Source organism: Dendropsophus ebraccatus, chromosome 14 (assembly GCF_027789765.1).
Source record: "Dendropsophus ebraccatus isolate aDenEbr1 chromosome 14, aDenEbr1.pat, whole genome shotgun sequence".
Classification (NCBI taxonomy): Eukaryota; Metazoa; Chordata; class Amphibia; order Anura; family Hylidae; genus Dendropsophus; species Dendropsophus ebraccatus.
Window position 1 is genome coordinate 40,921,890 of NC_091467.1, and position 19,510 is coordinate 40,941,399.

At 44.1% G+C, this 19,510-nt stretch overlaps 1 protein-coding gene across 1 annotated transcript in view; it reads left to right on the forward strand.

Annotated features, from left to right (window-relative positions):
* Positions 1-3,132, forward strand: part of LOC138772174 (lysosomal alpha-glucosidase-like) — a 62,415-nt gene extending 59,283 nt beyond the window's left edge. The window contains exons 18-20 of the mRNA XM_069952384.1: positions 261-425; positions 512-664; positions 2,724-3,132. Of these exons, the coding sequence (XP_069808485.1) occupies positions 261-425; positions 512-664; positions 2,724-2,786 (381 nt within the window). The 3' untranslated portion in view covers positions 2,787-3,132. The remainder of the gene's footprint in view (positions 1-260; positions 426-511; positions 665-2,723) is intronic.
* Positions 3,133-19,510: the final 16,378 nt, after the last annotated feature.

Below are 19,510 nucleotides of genomic sequence, written 5' to 3' on the forward strand. Positions count from 1 at the left end.
CAAACATTGCTGTATATTTTTATGGAATAAAGAACATGTTTTGATCTTCACCACATTTTGGAGTGCCATAGAGTTTCTGTTTGCTTGTCTAAGGGAAGGGCCGGTGATCGGGCCCTGAACTGACGGCACCCATATACATACTGGTCTACCACTTTTGTTAATTACTATGTTGTTTACATTATATACTTCAGGCATTGTTCACATGAACATATATCTTTCTTTAGTTACAAAATGATTGTGTTATCATATATGATCCACAGGAGCCAGGAATGACCACAGAAGAAACACGCAAAAACAGTCTTACACTCTTAGTGCCACTTACAGCAAGTGGATTTGCTAAGGGAGATCTATACTGGGATGATGGAGACAGTTTGGACACATATGAGAAGGGAGATTATAGCAAGGTTTTCTTTATGGCACAAAATGTAAGTTACATATTCAGGCTGAAAAAGATAGTTATATGTGTTAGTTAATGTTTGTTAGAGTCTGACAGTCTTTTTATAAACCACAGAATGTCCTTCAGAGTGAGGTGATACAGATAAAACCTACAGACGAAAAACTGAAGCTGGGTGGCGTAACAGTGTTTGGTGTACCAGCTACTCCTTCAAAAGTTCTGGTTAATGGTGCTGGCATCGAAAATTTCAAATACCTACCGGCAACAAAGGTAATTATTTCTTTATTTAGTTGAAGTAGAATATGTCATTTTTCCAAGCAGGCAACCAATCCTTTGTCTCAAATTTTCATACTTTCTTCATTAATTCTGCTCCTATTCATTATAGTAAAGTGAATGTGTAATAGTTCCATTCTTTAGCGCAGGCAAAGAGAAAGTCCATGCAGGGTTGTACCCATAGGGGGATATTTATGAAAGCTGCACAGATTCGCCCCTTCTCCCTGGCGTACACCAGCCATATCCCCCAGGAAGACGGGAGGAGGTGTGGTCTCCTCCCGCACTAGATTTACCATGATTTACGGGTGTAAATCAGGCAGAAATCAAGACCTGTGCAGGTAAGACGGGATTCACTAAGAGTTAGTGAATCCAGCAGGTCGATTGGGGACAGAGACGATCTTCATAAATGTTCCCTGCACTGTACAGTCTGACTGCCCAGCATCTGTTCACACTGCATCTGGAACTTGGGCAGGAGAGCCATTACAGATTACCGGATTTACAGGGGATTTCACACTGCGTGTATGGGACCCAACCCCTTTAACCCCCCCGCCGTCAGCAGCCCGCCCGCAGCCCCGGCTCCTTAAACCCCTCAGCTGCCCACAGCCCCGAGCTTTACCTTTTCCTGCTCGACGCCGCGGCTGTGTGTGACGCTTCCGGCTCCCCTCGCTCCCCATCAGCCAATCAGTCTTTGGGGAGCGAGGGGAGCCGGAAGCGTCGCCCACAGTGGCAGCGCCGAGCAGGTAATGTATGCTCAGGGCCGGGGCTGCGGACGGCCAGGGGTTAACGGAGCCGGGGCTGCGGGCGGGCGGCCGGGGGGTAAAAGGGGCCGGGTCCCATACATGCAGCTGATCCGCTGCGTTTATGGGACCCATTCAGCTTCACAATACAGGATCCGCAACGGATTTCGCTGCAAACTCGCAGCGTGAAATCCGCTGCGGATTCAGTACATGTGAAGCTACCCTAAGGGAACATTTATGAAGACTAGCGTATGACTACGCAGGTCTTAAATAAAGCAACGCCCCTAAGTGCCCCACGGAGTTTTCCCACCTGACCTGCTCCTGCTAAATCATTGTCAGTGCAGTGCTGGCTATTTGTTTGCTTTTTGTGTTACATGTGGGGTGTGTGGCTACCTCCTTTCTCCTGTGGGTGTTTTACACACAGAGTTTAGTTGGGTCCTATTGTCAGGACGGGGCAGGCAGGGACAAGACACGACACGACAGTGAATCCTGAAGCTGAACCCACCAACTGTCCGTGGACAACTAGGCGGCCGTGGACAACCAGGTTGACGTTCCCTGCGCTGAATATGTGCACACAGAACAAGACAGACAAATAAACACAAAATGGGATAGCCAAAATGCCGGGTCAAAACCGAACAGGAAGCGCAGTACAAAATCAGCAAACAATCGGATAGTCAAATAGTCAGGCAGGAGGTCAGATAACAAGTCGAGCAAAAAACAGAGGGTTTAGGAATGGGGATAACAGTAGTAGGCACAGGTAAGCTGGGATCCAGGTATTAACTGAATAGCCAGCACTGGAGTGAGCAGCTAGCTGTATTTTATCCATGATCAAAGGCTAGGTCCAGCAGCTGATTGGACCAGCCCTGATACCAGGACCAAGTTTACCTGAAACATTGAAATCCTGTAGAGCTTTGGTTAACTCCTGCATTGCTAGATTGAAAGCAATTGGGAGTGTCAGAACAACCAGGCCCAGTTCACACCAGGCTACTGCACATTCCTGACTCCTATATGCCCAGTTTTCTAGACATAGTCCGAGAGAAGCCATTGCGAGTATAGGGATCAGTGGGAGTTTATGCGGTGAGTCCTGACACTTGCAGGTTGCTGCAGCATTTTTCTGTTTTTGTCTGTATGTTAGCCACGCAGCATGTAAACTGCATAGTTTGAAGAAGTGCTAGTGGAGTGCTGGCTATTCGTTTGCTTTTTCTTTTACTCCCTAGATTAAAAATAAAAATTTAAAAATGTGTTATGCCAATGCTAAATTTTAATCTTCATTTTAAATTTACATTTTAAGACAAGTTTATTCCATTGTTTTTCTACAGCTTCTGAAGATTACGGATCTTTCTTTAACGATTGGAAAAAAGTTTGAAATCAAATGGTCTTAAGCACGAAGTGGTACCTGAAGCTAAGGGAAAATTTCTAATGTGGTGATAAATTGTAAATGAGCTTTGTTTCAAACCTTACATGTAATCCAGGCTCACAATGAATCCTTTTTGCTATCATTGTTTTGTATTTTTCAAATTAAGGCATACTGTAGATGGCAACGAAATTAAAGGCAGGTATGTTTTGGGGCATTACTTTATCTTGGCATTCCTCACATTATATGTACAGTTACAAAACACTTATTTTTAGATCTCAACTACTAATGCTTTTAGTAGTTTTTATCTTAGATAATTCAAATGTAATACTGCCATGTCAATTAAGCTTTAAATAAAATAGATATATACATTCCCTTTGCACATGCGTCTTATTTACAGTGAATGATAAGGCCCATGCCGGGCAGATTCCTGGTGGGCTATGCTCTCTTTAGCTCTCTTGCCTAAACTCAAAATACAAAATTTTGTTTTTTGCATTTTATTTTTTATTTTATTTAAAAAGTCCATGCAGGGTTGTATCCATAGGGGAACATTTATGAAAGCTGCACAGATTCGCCCCTTCTCCCTGGCGCACACCCTATCCCCCGGCAAGGCGGGGAGGAGGTGTAGTCTTCTCCCGCACCATATTTAACATGATTTATGGGTGTAAATCAGGCAGAAAGCAGGAGCAGGTGTAAATTTCTGTGCCCACTGTGCGTCAGGCACAGGTAAGACCAGATTCACTAAGAGGAATCCAACAGATGAATTGGGGATGGAGACGGTCTTCATAAATGTCCCCCACACTGTACAGTCTGCCCAGCATCTTTTCAGCTTAAGGCTAATAGCTACTGTTAATGGATACCGATAGCAGTCTGGAGTGACCCAGTACACAGAGGGCTCACGTTGTGAGCCTTCTCTGTACCCTCTTTACAGTTGCAATTCAATACAAAAATATTTTATTTTTTGCATTAGCAAAATTGCTTAGTTTTGCTTTTTGGCCCTCTTCTACTTTTGATGTTATTCCTCTGATGGCTCCTGCTGTGATGTCACTCAGCTGTAATTAAGTAGGAGCGGTAAGTATACATTTTCTCCTGGCTTCTATGTCTGCCTCTGAGATCCCACACATCTCCAAGGCTTTTGGATTCTCTATGGAGGCGAGAGGAAGCCCAGAGGGAGACACAGTAATGCAGAAGTGATTCAGCTCAGCACCGCTGCATCCTATCCTTGCTCCCCCCTGAGACCCCTTACCTTCCCCCACCAAACCAGGAAGTGAGAGGGTGCGCAAAACTGATAGTTCATTAGCTGAGAATACCATTTTAAAATGAGTCACCAGTGCAACCAGGGAGTAGGAAAAGCAAATTTCATGTTGGGCTGTATAGGTAGAGGTATGATCAGAAGGAAGAGGGAGATTGTGATCCTGCTGTATAGAGCTCTGGTGAGACCACATCTGGAATACTGTGTCCAGTTCTGGAGACCTCACCTATAAAAACATATTAATAAAATAGAACAAGTCCATAGACGGGATACAAAAATAAGACAGGTTAAAGAAATGGTGAATGGTCTGAAGCATAAAACCAGGAAATACTTAAAGGACCTAAATCTGTATAGTCCACAGGAAAGAAGAAAAGGGAGGACATGATCGATGCCTTTAAATATGTTAAAGAACAAATAGGGTTTTTAATTAGAAAAAAACAACATGAACAGGGGGACACAATATGATATTAGTTGGGGGAAAGATCAGAAACAATATAAGAAATATTACTTTACTGAAAGAGTAGTAGATGCTTGAAAAAATCACCCAGAAGATAGATAGGTAAATCTACAATAACTGAATGTAAACATATCTGGGATAAACCTATATCTATGGTAACATAATAAGAAAGAAAAACGAAACAATGGACCAGGTGATCTTTTTTCTAAATGAGGTTCGACAAACAGGTGAAGTCTGTAGCTAGAAAACAATTGACATTGCCAGTTGCAGTTGGAGCCATATGGATCTCCCTAAATTTACTGTCCATCACAAGCCACATTTCCATTCTTTGTAAGAAAGAAGGGTGTCAAATAGCAATATTGCTGTAACTATAGAGTAAATCAGGGTCACACAACCCATTGGAAAAAAAGAAAAAGGCTAAAGATTTGGTTTTCCATTTTTGTGAGCCCCATAAAAAATGCAATATACCTGAATGCTGTCAAAAGTGTAGTCTGAGTCTACAGTCAAACACAAACTATCGAATGTGAGGCCAAGTGCAGTCAGTTTTATTTCCTGTACCTACTATTCTCTTTTGTTAGTTAGAGATTAAAGGTAAAAAATACACTTTCATCATATATAATATTATGCCTTTCCAGGAATTTAAAACTAATAAATTAAAGGGGTTTTCCAGGCAAAATTTAATGATGAGCTATCTACAGGATAAGCTCATCAGGAACTCATCGGCAGGGTGCCAACACCCAGCAAACGCAATGACCAGCTGTTTGGTGCCACACTACACAGTGAACAGAGTTTGCCACTGTTCACTGAGTAGTAATTGCAATGCGTAACTACAGCCCAGCTCCCACTGAAGTCAATAGGAGCTGAGCTGCAGTTGCACATCACCACCACCATATGGTGAGTGCCACTCGTTCCTATCTCTTTATATTGATATACCTTGCACATCACCACCACTACACAATTAACAGACAAACTGTTCACCGTGTAGTGCAGAGCTGAACAGCTGATCAGAGTGGGTGTCAGCACCCTGCCGATCAGTTACTGATGTGCTATCCTGTGGATAGTTCACCTGATCAGGTCCTTCATCAGGTCACTCGCGCCAGTTGCCGGGAGGAGAGAGTGGCCCCTTGTGGCTGGAGGCAGATTCCGCCTGCAGCCACAAGAAATACTGTCACAGTGGGAGCTTATGGTTCCCTGCTGTGTCAGTACACTATTAGCATGCTTATTCACTCATTTGTGCTTATAGCTATAGGTATGGGAGGCGGCAGGGGGTGTGGGGTGTGGGGGGGGGCTTCTCACGACTTACCCAGGACAGGGTTTCTGCTGGGACTATCTCCTCCAAATCGGGAAAGTCCCGGCAAAACAGGAACTTTTGGCAACTATGGTTACTGGTGTGCTATCCTGTGGATAGCTCATCAGAAAATTTTGCCCGGAAAATCCCTTTAATTAGAGGTTTATATTATATGTCAGGCTAAGGTTATTTTTGTACTCTAATTTTGCTGATAATTGTTAGCAAGCTTTGATTGAATCCTATAGACAGTAGTAAATTGACACTCTGGTCAAGCAGGACTCAAATAGAAGAGCTCAAATAAGGCAGTAGTAAATAGAAATGAAACCTTACTGCACTTGGTAATTATGTGATGAGGATCTTCTCACGATGAGAAAGCAGAGGCCTGGACAATATTTGCCATTAAGACAATGATATAATATTCCACCCTGTACTGATAGCAGCCCTGATTATCACACACCCTTACTGATTACCAATATTTCACAATCCAGCTGCCTTACAAAGTACTTGTGAGGTCAGCTAAGATAAATATGATGAGATACTGAAAAACCGAAGAATATAAGAGATATGATAAGGCTTCCCAACATTTTGTTAGCTATTAATGAAATAATGTTTGTTTATTGTCGTTTTATCTTGAGATAATCGGTGGATTTTTTTTTACATGCAACCTTTGCCAAAGATAACATAAAAAATACTGATAAATGGGCAACAAAAAACATAAAGTTTTCTTTATCAATTTTTATTTCCCTTTGAGAAACAGGGTTTCTAGTTATGCTAGTAAAAAAAAAGCAGAAAACAACTATTTATAAAGGGAAAAGTGCAAAGGAAAAATTGGGGAAAAGAAAAATGATAATTTTGCAGAATGTTATACATTGAATTGAAAGTATAAATTAAAGGAAGCCTGTCACCCTGGCTGCCGGGGTGAAGGCTGCCCGACTCCCTGCTGGAGCCTCTTATACGTACCCCTTCCACGAAATCCCAGTCCCGGACCCCATCCCGCTGCTGTGAAATCCCTGTCGGAAGCCATGCGCGCTTATTAGAGATGAGTCAGACGCCCATAAAGAATGACATTCGTGGAAGGGGTAAGTATAAGGGGCTCCAGCGGGGTCGGTCGGCCTTCATCCCGACAGCCGGGGTGACAGGTCTCCTTTAAGATAAAGTATAACCATTAATAATATAATAAAATAATATGATATTAATAATAACAAAAAACAATTCCCCAGATTAATCAAACGGTGTAATATATACACCGGTGTAAACTGCCCGCAGCAACCAATCACAGCTCCTCTTTCATTTTACCAGAGATACCTGAGCTGTGATTGGCTGCTATGCACAGTTTGCACCAGTGGATAGTTTACATCCTTTAATATATCTCCCCCAATGTTCTTATCCCAAATTGTCACCAAACATAAAGCATAAGTGAACTATAATGTAAATATTTTTAAACATTGCTTTATCAAACTTATATAATCTTTTCAGTCTTCTTATGCCTGTGTCTCCTATACTGCTCTGGAGAGGCTGTTGTTTCCTTGCCCTGGGATGAGAGGTGTTACAGCTTGCCTGGCAACAGAAGAGAGGTCATGTGATCGTTCTCAGAAGGAAGGGGGAGGACTAGAGGAACTGAGACAGAGTGGACCAGGGAGAGAGGATTTTCATCAGCTTCGGGGAGTCAGGATTTGCTGCAGATAAATTGACCAATCATGAAAGGGTCCATTTACACAGAAAGATTATCTGACAGATTATCTGCCAAAGATTTGAAGCCAAAGCCAGGAATGGACTATAAACAGAGATCAGGTCATAAAGGAAAGCTGAGATTTCTCCTAGTTTCATATCCATTCCTGGCTTTGGCTTCAAATCTTTGGCAGATAATCTGTCAGATAATCTTTCTGTGTAAATGGACCTTAACCCATAGCTGCACCAGGACGTTATTGAACGTCCTCGTGCCGCTATGGGAGTTCAGAGGGGGGTCGCGCGGCGACCACCCTCTGAACTGCAGCGATCCCGGGTGCCGCGAGTAGCCCGGGCTCGCGGCTATTAGCGGGCACGGTCCGATCGCCGTGCCCGCTAATTAAGTACTTAGAAGCAGCTGTCAAAGTTGACAGCTGCTTCTAAATACTTGCTGTTATACATGCCTGGTGGTCTAGTGGGGGGATCGCCCCCCTGCGGCGCGATTGCGGGGGGGCGATCCCCGCATCCATCCCGGGCCGGGGTCTGCTCCGTAATGGCGCTGATCCCGGCTCGGCATTCTATTGCTTTTGGCTGCAGCAGCCAAAAGTAATAGAACACCGATCTCATGGATTCATGCAGTATAACTATACTGCATGGATCTCTATGAGAGATCAGAGTGCATATACTAGAAGTCCCCCAGGGGGGCTTCTAGTATATGTGTAAAGTAAAAGAAAAATGTATTTTTAATAACACAAAATCCCCTCCCCTAATAAAAGTCTGAATCACCCCCCTTTCCCCATTTTATAAATAAAAATAAATAAATAAATTAATAAACAAACATGTTTGCTATCGCCGCGTGCGTAATCGCCTGAACTATTAATTAATCACATTCCTGATCTCACACGGTAAACGGCGTCAGCACAAAAAAATCCCAAAGTGCAAAATTGCGCATTTTTGGTCGCGTCAAATCCAGAATAATTGTAATAAAAAGCGATCAAAAAGTCATATATGCGCAATCAAGGTACCGATAGAAAGATCATATCATGGCGCAAAAAATGACACCTCACACAGACCCATAGACCAAAGGATAAAAGCGCTATAACCCTGGGAATGGAGCGATTTTAAGGAACATATATTTTCTTTAAAAGGTTTTAATTTTTTACAAGCCATCAAATCAAATAAAAGTTATACATGTTACATATCGTTGTAATCGTAACAACTTAAGGAACATATATAACGAGTCAGTTTTACCCCAGGGCGAACATAGTAAAAACAACCACCCCCCAAATAAAAAAAAAACATTTTTTTTTTCAATTTCACCACACATATAATTTTTTTCTGGTTTCCCGGCACATTTTAGGCAAAAATTACATCTGCCTTAGCAAAGTACAATTAGTTGCGCAAAAAATAAGGGCTCATTTGGGTCTCTAGGTGGAAAAATGCAGGCGCTATGTCTTATATACACGAGGAGGGAAAAAAGAAAACGCAAAAATGAAAACTGGCTGTGTCCCCTAAGGGTTAATAGAAACCTATTAGAAACAAATTTAGATTATGGGTGGGGACTGAACAGGATGAAATCTTTCTTACCTGGAGTTTCCCTTTAAGATAAAATAGATATTGAAATAGAAAAATATAATAAAAAATCCTTATAAAATATGTTTAACCTGATTAACAAGTTTCCTTATTCCCATTTTAAGAGCATGTAACCTAATATGACCATCAAGGTTGGCACACAACTCGCAAGTGTCAGAAGACAAATGCACATTGGCCATATGCAGAGTCTATCTTGATGTTTTCCTATGTTATCTAATTTATTGTTCCCTGTAAATCAGTAGTAAATGAGATAAAATATTACATGAAGGACATGACAGTTCACTGGTGATAACTTCTAGAATGATCTGCACTAGAATTAGTGAACACGGATAAAGTCAGACAAGATAATAACTTAATATCAGCTTATTTTATCAAAAGCTGAAGATTTTACTGTTTCTTAAAAGTTATGTTACTGCTCATTACAAATGTTTAAAAACTTGATTAAGTCAGGGCCACATTCCAATAAATGACAAACCATAGAGAGGTAATTTAGAATCATATAGTAAATTTTTCGAACCTCATCTGTGCAATGAGAAAGATCCTGGTCTAAAAACATCAGATAACAGTCTTCTCATATAGAAAAGTCTATAATTCCTTTCTTACTTTACTTATTCACAGGGCTGGCCTTAGCTATGTGTAACCAGTGTGGTCGCACATAGGCTACTGAGGCAGCACACGAGGCGTATATATTATTGAAGCAGAACACAAGGGGTATATACTACTGGGGAAGCACACAAGGGGTCTATACCACTGGGGCAGCACACAAGGGGTCTATACCACTGGGGCAGCACACGAGTCTAAACTATTGAATGTAGCAAACTAGGGGTCTATATTACTAGGGCAGCAAACAAGGGGTCTATACAACTGGGGCAGCACACAGGGGGTTTATACTACTGGGGATGCACACAAGGGGTCTATACTACTGGGGGAGCACACAAGGGGTCTATACAAGAGATGAGGGAATCTACATTAGAAATTAAGCGAATTGCTTTGTTGGCTTGGCAGTCAGCTTATACGCCAGCTGCCTCTGATTCTGGAGAGAGGATTTACAGCCAGGAGAAGACTTCAAGATGGTCCAGGCTGGATGAACGCAGCCTGGGTCTTTCAAGCATAGCCACATGAAGCATCACGTGACCTGTCTATTTGTGCAGTGTAGATCCGGCCACTAGAGGGGGCGTGTGCTCTCTGCATTTATAGGGTTAGTGCTTTAATTATCCCCCTCCCCTGTGGCTTTAGGTATATAAGGAGGCTTTCTGCACATGTGCTCTTCCTGAGCTTCTGTACCTGTTTTACCCTGCCCAGTGTTACTGCGTTCTTCCTCGTGGTTCCTGGGTTCACACTGTGGTGTACATGTAACCCAGTATTACTGCTGTCTGGTCCTGCACTCCCATTTGGTACTTGGTTCCTGGATTCTTCCTGTCCATGTGTTCCTGTCCTGAGGTGCTTCCTGAACATACCCATATCTGTCGACTACTATCTGTAGTGCCGGTGCTGTGGGTTGGCAATTCAAGTGGTTACCACCCTTGTCTGCCTGGACCAGCTGTCACATGTTCCATTTGTTTCAAGAGGTATCAACCTGGTGTGTCCTCTGGAAAAAGGCGGCAATTACATGGCTAAGTGATCATGAAACAAGGGCTGCATGTCTGTGCAGCCCTTGCTTTAAAAGTGTACAATAATAAATCTAACTTACCTCTTTATGCTCCCCAGTAACCTTAAAGCGACTCTGTACCCACAATCTGACCCCCCTAAACCGCTTGTACCTTCGGATAGCTGCTTTTAATCCAAGATCTGTCCTGGGGTCTGTTCGGCAGGGGATGCAGTTATCGTCATAAAAACTTTTAATCCAGCAGCGCTGTGTCTAACGGCCGGGGCTTACATTTGTATATGCATTAGGCTGGCACACCCTCTCTGTCCTTCCTTCCCACCCTCCTCATCATTAAGAATGCTCCAGGCAGATTGCTTCCTATTCCCCACCTGTGTGTATAATGAACATGGGCTGGATCGTTAAGACACCTGTGCAAAGCTCAAACAGCAGTAAATGTTCTTGGATCATTCCTAATGATGAGAAGGGTGGGGTGAAAGGACGGAGAGGTGGTGCCAGCCTAATGCATATACAAATGTAAGCCCCGGCTGTTAGACACAGCGCTGTAGGATTAAAAGTTGTTTTTAGGACAATAACTCCATCCCCTGCCGATCGGACCCCAGGACAGATCTTGGATTAAAAGCAGCTATCCAAAGGTACAAGTGGTTTGGGGGGACAGATTGTCGGTACAGAGTCGCTTTAAAGCTTCTCCCCGCTCACCGCACCCGCTGCTGTCTCATCTAAAGCTGCTGTCACATCTAAAGCTGTCTCTGAAGTGACAGGCCACTCACTGGCACATGACCAGTGATTGACTGAGTGACTCCTCACTCCAAAGAGTGGTACAGACAAGCCAGCTGCTGTGAGTTGGAAGAAGCTAGAAAGACATCGGGGATCGTGACAGGTAAGTATAAAGTTTATTATTTTCTCTATACATTCCCCAGCCGTTGGCCGCGCATTGCTATTGCACAGTGGCTGATGGTTTTTCAAACAGGTTTAATGAACAACGATCAACCGATGAATGTTTCTTCGGCTCATCGTTGTCTTTATTACACAGAGTGATAATCTGCAGAATCAGACTATTTCTGCAGATTATCGCTCTGTGTAATAGGGCCCTTAGAAACAAACTGAACATAGAGCTGTCCTACAAGTACAACATATGTTTAACGAATAATACAAAATGGGTTCAGGTTCAAATGATTGGCACAGAAACTACTAGACAAAACATCCACTTTTAACATTAACCCCTTAAGGTCAAAGCCAATTTTCGTTTTTGCGCTTTTGCTTTTTCCACTTTATGTTTAAAAGGCCAAAGCACTTGCATTTTTTCACCTAGAGACCCACACGAGCCCTTATTTTTTGCGACACCAATTGTATTTTGCAATGACAGGCTGAATTTTCCCATAAAATATGCTGCGAAACCGAAAAAAAAATTATTTGCGCTGTCAAATTGAAAAATAAAGGAATTTGTTTTCATTTCAGGGAGTTTTGTGTTTGCGCCGTTCACCCTGGGGTAAAACTGACTTGTTATATATGTTCCTCCAGTCGTTACGATTACAGTGATATATAACATGTATAACTTTTATTTTATTTGATGGCTTTTAAAAAATTCAAACCATTGTTAACAAATATATGTTCCTTAAAATCGCTCCATTCCCAGGCTTATAGTGCTTTTAACCTTTGGTCTATGGGGCTGTGTGAGCTGTCATTTTTTGCGCCATATGTACTTTCTATCGGTACCTTGATTGCCCATATGCGACTTTTTAATCTTTTTATTACATTTTTTCTGGATTTTATTACATTTTTTCTGGATTTGATGCAAGCAAAAATGCGCAATTTAGCACTTTGGATTTGGAATTTGGAATTTAGCACTTTGTTTTGCGCTGACATTGTTTACCGTGCAAGATCAGGAATGTGATAATTTAACCTCTTAAGGACATATGACGTACCCCTACGTCATATGTCCTCACTTGCACTTCAAAGCGGGGCCGCGCGGCGGCCCCGCTTTGAAGTGCCGCGATCCCGGGTGCCGCGTGTAGCCCGGGACCGCCGCTATTAGCGGGCACGGTCTGATCGCCGTGCCCGCTAATTAGCTAATCGGAGGCAGCTGTCAAAGTTGACAGCTGCCTCCGATTACCGGAGGCAACGTTTCCCTGGTGTCTAGTGGGGGAGATCGTTCCTCGGGGACCTTGTCCCGGAGGAGCGATCTCCGTTACTGATGCCGGCCGGGGACGCGTCCAAGATGGCGCCGTCCTCGGCTCGGCACTCGTTTACTTCCGGCTGCAGCAGCCGAAAGCAAACGAGTGCCGATCTCATGGATCTCTGCAGCATATCTATGCTGCAGAGATCTCAATGAGAGATCCAAGTGTATATACTAGAAGTCCCCTAGGGGGGCTTCTAGTATATGTGTAAAAAAAAAAAAAAAAAGTGTTGTTAATAGTAAAAAGCCCCCTCCCCTAATAAAAGTCTGAATCACCCCCCTTTTCCCAGGTTTTAAATAAAAGTAAACAAATAAATAAATAAATAAACATGTTTGCTATCGCCGCGTGCGTAATCGCCCGAACTATTAATTAATCACATTCCTGATCTCGTACGGTAAACGGCGTCAGCGCAAAAAAATCCCAAAGTGCAAAATTGCGCATTTTTGGTCGCATCAAATCCAGAAAAAATGTAATATAAAGCGATCAAAAAGTCGTATATGCGCAATCAAGGTACCGATAGAAAGATCACATCATGGCACAAAAAATGACACCTCGCACAGCCCCATAGACCAAAGGATAAAAGTGCTATAAGCCTGGGAATGGAGCGATTTTAAGGCACATATATTGGTTAACAACGGTTTGAATTTTTTACAGGCCGTCAGATACAATATAAGTTATACATGTTATATATCGTTTTAATCGTAACGACTTGAGGAACATGCATAACAAGTCAGTTTTACCACAGGGCGAATGGCGTAAAAACACATTTCCCCCAAATAAAAGAAATGCGTTTTTTTTTTCAATTTCACCACACTTTGAATTTTTTTCTGGTTTCGCAGTGTACTTTATGCAAAAATTCAGCCTGTAATTGCAAAGTACAATTAGTGAAGCAAAAAATAAGGGGTCATGTAGGTTTCTAGGTGGAAAAATGCAAGTGCTATGACCTTTTAAACACAAGGAGGAAAAACCAAAAACGTAAAAACGAAAATGGGCCATGTCCTTAAAGGGTTAATAGTTCGGGCGATTATGCGTGCGGAGATACCAAATATGTTTATTTATTTGTTCATTTATTTTTATAAAATGGGAAAAGGGGGGTGATTTGGACTTTTAATAGAGGAGGGGATTTTTTATTAATAAAAAAACATGTATACTTTTTTTTTTTACTGTAACTGGAAGTCCCCCCTGGGACACAGCAAAAATCCTTTAGATCGGTCATACATTGCTTTGGCCTGCTGCAGGCCAGTGCAATGTATTGCCGAGCTGGGATCAGCATCATTGTGGGGCTGAGTCCCGGCCCGGCCAGAAGATCCGATCTTCCTCCCGCGATCGCATCATGGGGGGGAGATCCGTCCCACTAGACACCAGGGACACCGGGAGCAAAGCATTTAAATGCAGCCGTCAGGTTTAACAGCTGCATTTATATGCTTAATTAGCCGACGCGTAGAGGCGCTCCCCGGCTGAACATAACAGCCGGGGGCAGCGCCGTTCAGAGCCGGGTCCTGGCGGGACCCCTCTCTAAACTCCCCCCGCGTCACCATGACGTATCAGATATGTCATGGGACGCTAAGGGTTAATATTTCTAGGATGATGAGTGATTAAAAACAGAGCTGATTGTGCTTGGCAAGGTTACTCTTGGTCCGGCTGAAGCAGATCTTGAGCTTCTGTATAACATTTATTCAAAGTTTCAAAAGCAGCAAGAGCATTAGCCTGCCAATGCAGTAGGACCAACCCCTTCACAGTCACGTCCATTACTGGTTTGGCAATAATTTAATAATTTTTGATAAACTTGTGAATCTAAGGAAGCACTGTAAAGGGTGGTGGATAGAGATAAGCAAACCTTGCGTATGCTCAGGTTCGTACTCAAAGTTGGATTCCAGCCTGCTGGAAAATATGGCTACATCCATAGGCTGTACCCATGTTTTTCAGGACTCCCTAGGGCTTCATCCAACTTCTTCATCCACCAGTAATCAAATGTAAAGAATTGGCTCATCTCTAGTGGTGGACTCAATCCACAATGGATTGCATCCAGAAAGATTTTGCGGTCAGGATATACCTTAAAAATTTTACTTTGTGCACCCCAAACACAAATTTTTCCAAATCCACTCAGATGAATAAATCAATATATTATCTAAATATACCACCAAGAATTTATCAATGTAGTTGCCGAATATGTCATTAACCAAGTTCCCGCGGCGGCGGGAAGGGGCTGCCTGGGCGATCATCAGATTGTCCGGGCAGCCCATAGGAGACAGCAGTGGTTTGCTGCTGCCGCTCCTATTACATGGAGCGATGGCAGCAGATCGTTGCCAGGCTGATCATTGGTGTTTCAGCCTGTTGAAAGACAACGATCAGCCGACATCGTGCATGATGGCTGAAAGTTGTCTTCTATTACGAAACGATTATAGGCCGTAACGGACAATAATCACTTTGCGTAATAGGGCCTTAAGTACACAGGACTCTTGTTATACAAATGAGTCAGACAGACCGGGTCAGAACCAGACTAGCATGTCACAACAGAATCAGAATTCAGAGAGGGAACAATAAGCCTTGGAGTCAGAACTAGAGATGATCGAACAGGGCCGAGGTTCAGGTTTGTACGAAACCGAACCATCTGCATTTGACTCCCGCCGCCTTCCCGTTCCGTGGGGAAGGTGGAGACAGCCCGGGAACCACCTGGAAAACAGGGATACAGCCTATTACCTAGACTGTATCCCTGTATTCCAGGCGGCACTCGGGCTGTCGCCTGGTAGGCAGGGCAAGTCAAATGCTGATGGTTCGGGTTTGTGCGAAACTGAACCTCGGCCCTTTTCGAACATCTCTAGTCAGAACCAGAGGACAGTATCAGAACCAAATCAAAATCCAAAACAGTATCAGAGACAAAGTCGGGTCAAAACAGAAGTTCTAAAGAGTCCACAGAGTACAAAATCAGGGTCAGTAAGTTAGGCAGAGGTCAGGAATCAAGGCAGCAAAAAAGAAACTATGGGGATGCAGGAACTCCAAACACTGTTACCAGCAGCTATCCAAACTGGTGCCATCAGTCAGTATGGGGTGCTGTAGTCATGCCATCTGCCTGGCATCCCTACTCACTGATAGGCCATCAGCCCTGTCATAGGCTACTAGAGCTGATTGCCAGGGCAATACAAGTGGAGACAGGTAGGTTTTTTATATCAAGATTATCAAAAATGCACAACTCCTTAGAGAAATTCAGAAATGTATGTATTTATGTTACTTACTGTAACATCCAAATGTAGAACAGTTGAGCTTGAGAGTCCTAACAATTTTACTATTATTTCAATCTATAATAATAACCAGGAAGAGGTTACTGTTAGGACTCGGGCCGTGCGTTCGGCTCGGCGTCCAATTCAGCCATAATTCTTTTTTATGTTTTTTCACATACCCTGCTCTGCTGTTCTGTGTTGTAGCAGAGGCCAGGGTTTCACTCCCCTGGCTGGTCAGCATAGGTGTTTTGAGTGTTCACTGATTGTTGACTGACAGCTGACTTACCAGTTAGCTGTCTGTATCTAGAAAGGACCTGGAGCCTCAGCCCCAATCAAGTCTGGGGCTGGGACTCCAGGCTCCATAAGTATCAGCCCTGTGGTCTCATTTCTTGCCTGCGATAGAACCTGGTTCCTCCTGTGTATCTTGACCTAGCATTACTCTGACTTTGTACTTCTGATATCTGACCTTTTGGCTTGGACCTCGACTATTCTTTGGATCACGATTTTGTACCTATACTGACCAGCTGTTACCGACTCGGACCTCTGACTTTCCCTTGCTTGTTTGTTAGTCTTGGCTCTGTTTTTTCATGTATTCACTTTGCCAGGTTAGGGAATGCCGCCCAGTTGTCCGCATCTACTTAGGGCTGTTGTGGCAAGTAGGTACGGCCATCTGGGGTGGATGCCAGTTCTAGGGCTGCACTCATCTTGTTTTCAAAGACCCCCTACCTGACATTATCGCAGGCCCTTACCTAAGTCACTCCCGGAGGTTCGGCATGAGTACTGATACTACGGTCGCTGACCGCCTTGATGAGTTGACCACCCAGCTCAAGGGCGTAGCCGGTTTAGTGGCTCAGTTGTCCAGCCGGGTGGACAATCTGTCTCAGGCTATGTCTACGTCTCCTGTGACACAGACCCCTGTGACAGCACTGGTTCAGGTAGTACAACATAAGACCAAAATGTACTACCTGACCGGTTTGAGGGACATACAGACAAATTTCAGACTTTTAGGGAGTCATGCTATCTGTATTTCCGTTTTAACCCTTTCGTTTTGGACGCCGAAAGGGTTGCTCTGGTCATTTCCCTCCTTCAAGGTCCGCCCCAGGATTGGGCCTTGGCCCTTGCTCCTGGGGCTCCGGAGTGGAACTCATTCTTTTCCTCCCTGGGCCAGATATATGATGATCCAAACCGGGTCGCCGTGGCAGAATCCCATCTTTTGACCATCCAGCAGGGATGTCGCACCGCGGAAGAATACTGCTCCGAATTCCGCCAGTGGTGCACTGACTGGATGGCAGGATTCTCCCTTGAAGACCTTGTTTTGACAGGGTCTCTCTGACCCCATAAAAGATGTCATGGTTAGTCACCCCACCCCTTACTCCCTTACTGCTTACATGGCGCTAGCCATAACCATTGACCGGAGACTAAGGGAAAGGAAACGAGAAAAGATGGGGGTGACTAACATACAGTCAAGTTCCAGCCAGCTTCCCAAACCCTTTCCCAAAGTGACGGAGACATCTCCTCCTCCCATGACATCTGACAATCCTATGGTCTTAGGATCTGCCTCGGCCCGAAGGAGATATCGCCTGGAGCACTCTCTCTGTTTATACTGTGGGAAACCGGGTCACTACTTAAAGAACTGCCCGTCCAAGCCTCCACAGAAGTCGGGAAACCCCAGTGCTTGAGTGATGGTCCGGAGGGTCACTCAAGCACACAGGTACCTCCCAAAAAATTTGATACATTTCTTTTGCCTGTGACTTTAATGTCTAAGGATGTTGTTCTTTCGTGCTCTGCTATGGTTGACTCAGGTGCCGCCCTGTGCTTCATTTGTACCTCTGTAGCAGAGCCGCTAGGTCTGGACTTGGTTCCACTATGCTGTCCCTTCAAGGTGGCGGCAGCCGATTCTGCCCCTCTAAGGGGTGAAGCAGTTAAATTTCGTACTGAGATTTCCATGCAGCTTGTGTCTCCTTACCGTGAAGAAATTTCTTTCTTTGTTTTAGATAAGCTAGCCGCTGATGTCATACTAGGATTACCATGGCTACGTCAACATAACCTGGTATTTGACTGGAGGACCACTGAGCTGGTTAAGTGGGGTAGCTCCTGTGGTTCTCATCTGTTTCATGTTGACCCTGTTGTCTGTACTGTAAATGATCATCACGTTCCAGAATTTATCTCTGATTTCTCCGATGTGTTTGATGAGGCCATTGCTGACGCCTTGCCTCCCCACCGTCCGTATGACTGTGCCATCTCGTTTCAGGGGCCAAGTTCCCTAAAGGCCATATTTTTAACTTGTCTCCCCCTGAGCGAGAGTCGATGCGCCAATACATACAGGACAGTCTGAGGAAGGGTCACATTGGGCCCTCGGTGTCACCCATGGGTGCTGGCTTCTTCTTCGTAGAGAAGTAAGACGGTGGTTTGCGTCCCTGTATCAACTACAATTTGATGCGGATCAGGGAGGGTGATGAATGGAAGACGGCATTTAACACTAAAATCACCATAAGGACCAACACCCCCTTCACTTGATCCCCGATCTTCTGAACCAGGTGGTAGGCGCTTGTTGGTTTTCCAAAATAGACCTACGGGGCGCCTACAAATTGATCCAGATCAAGGAAAGTGATGAATGGAAGACAGCATTCAACACTCCCGAAGGGCATTTTGAATATCTCGTGATGCCCTTCGGGTTGAGTAATGCCCCCCACTGTCTTTCAAAGGTTCGTCAATGACCTATTTCGAGATTTTTTTGGCCAATATGTAGTGATTTACCTCTCATTTATTCCCCCGACTGGGAATCTCATGTTAAACATGTCCGTCAGGTGTTATCTAGGCTTCGGAAAAACTCTCTTTGTGCCAAGTTGTGTCAAGTGCCTGTTTGGTGTCAAGGATGTTGCATTTTTAGGCTATGTTCACACTACGTATCTTTCCGGCCGTAGTGCGAACCGCGAATATACGCACGTAGTTTTGAGGTTGATGCGTTGGCTTAAAAGTATACGATATACGGCCGCACAGTGCACACTACGTATGAGCTTACAGCCGGATCGTATACGGCGCCGTGAAAAATGAACAAGACCATTGTTTGAGGACGGAAATGTTCCAACTCACGGCCGTGGATTTCCATGCGGTCCCATACGGAGTACTTATTTCAGCCAAATTGAACGTGATTTTTAGATCCAAAAGGTTCTGTGTGTTTTATTGGGCTGGGCGAAGATTTCCAAGTAAATGACCTGTTTCAGATCGCTTCGAAACAAGCTAGGGAACCAGAACTCTACTACGGGCGTATGTTCGCGGTTCGCCCGCATGTTCGCAATCCGGCCGCATGTCTATTCTTCCCACGGCAGTACTTTCAGCCGCACATGTACGGCTGCGTACGAACTACGGCCGGACTCATACGTAGTGTGCACATAGCCTTAGGGTACATTTTAACGCCAAAGTCTGTACAAATGGACCCTAAAAAAGTGTCAGCGGTTCTGGAGTGGGCGTGGCCCACCACCTTGAAAAAGGTCCAAAG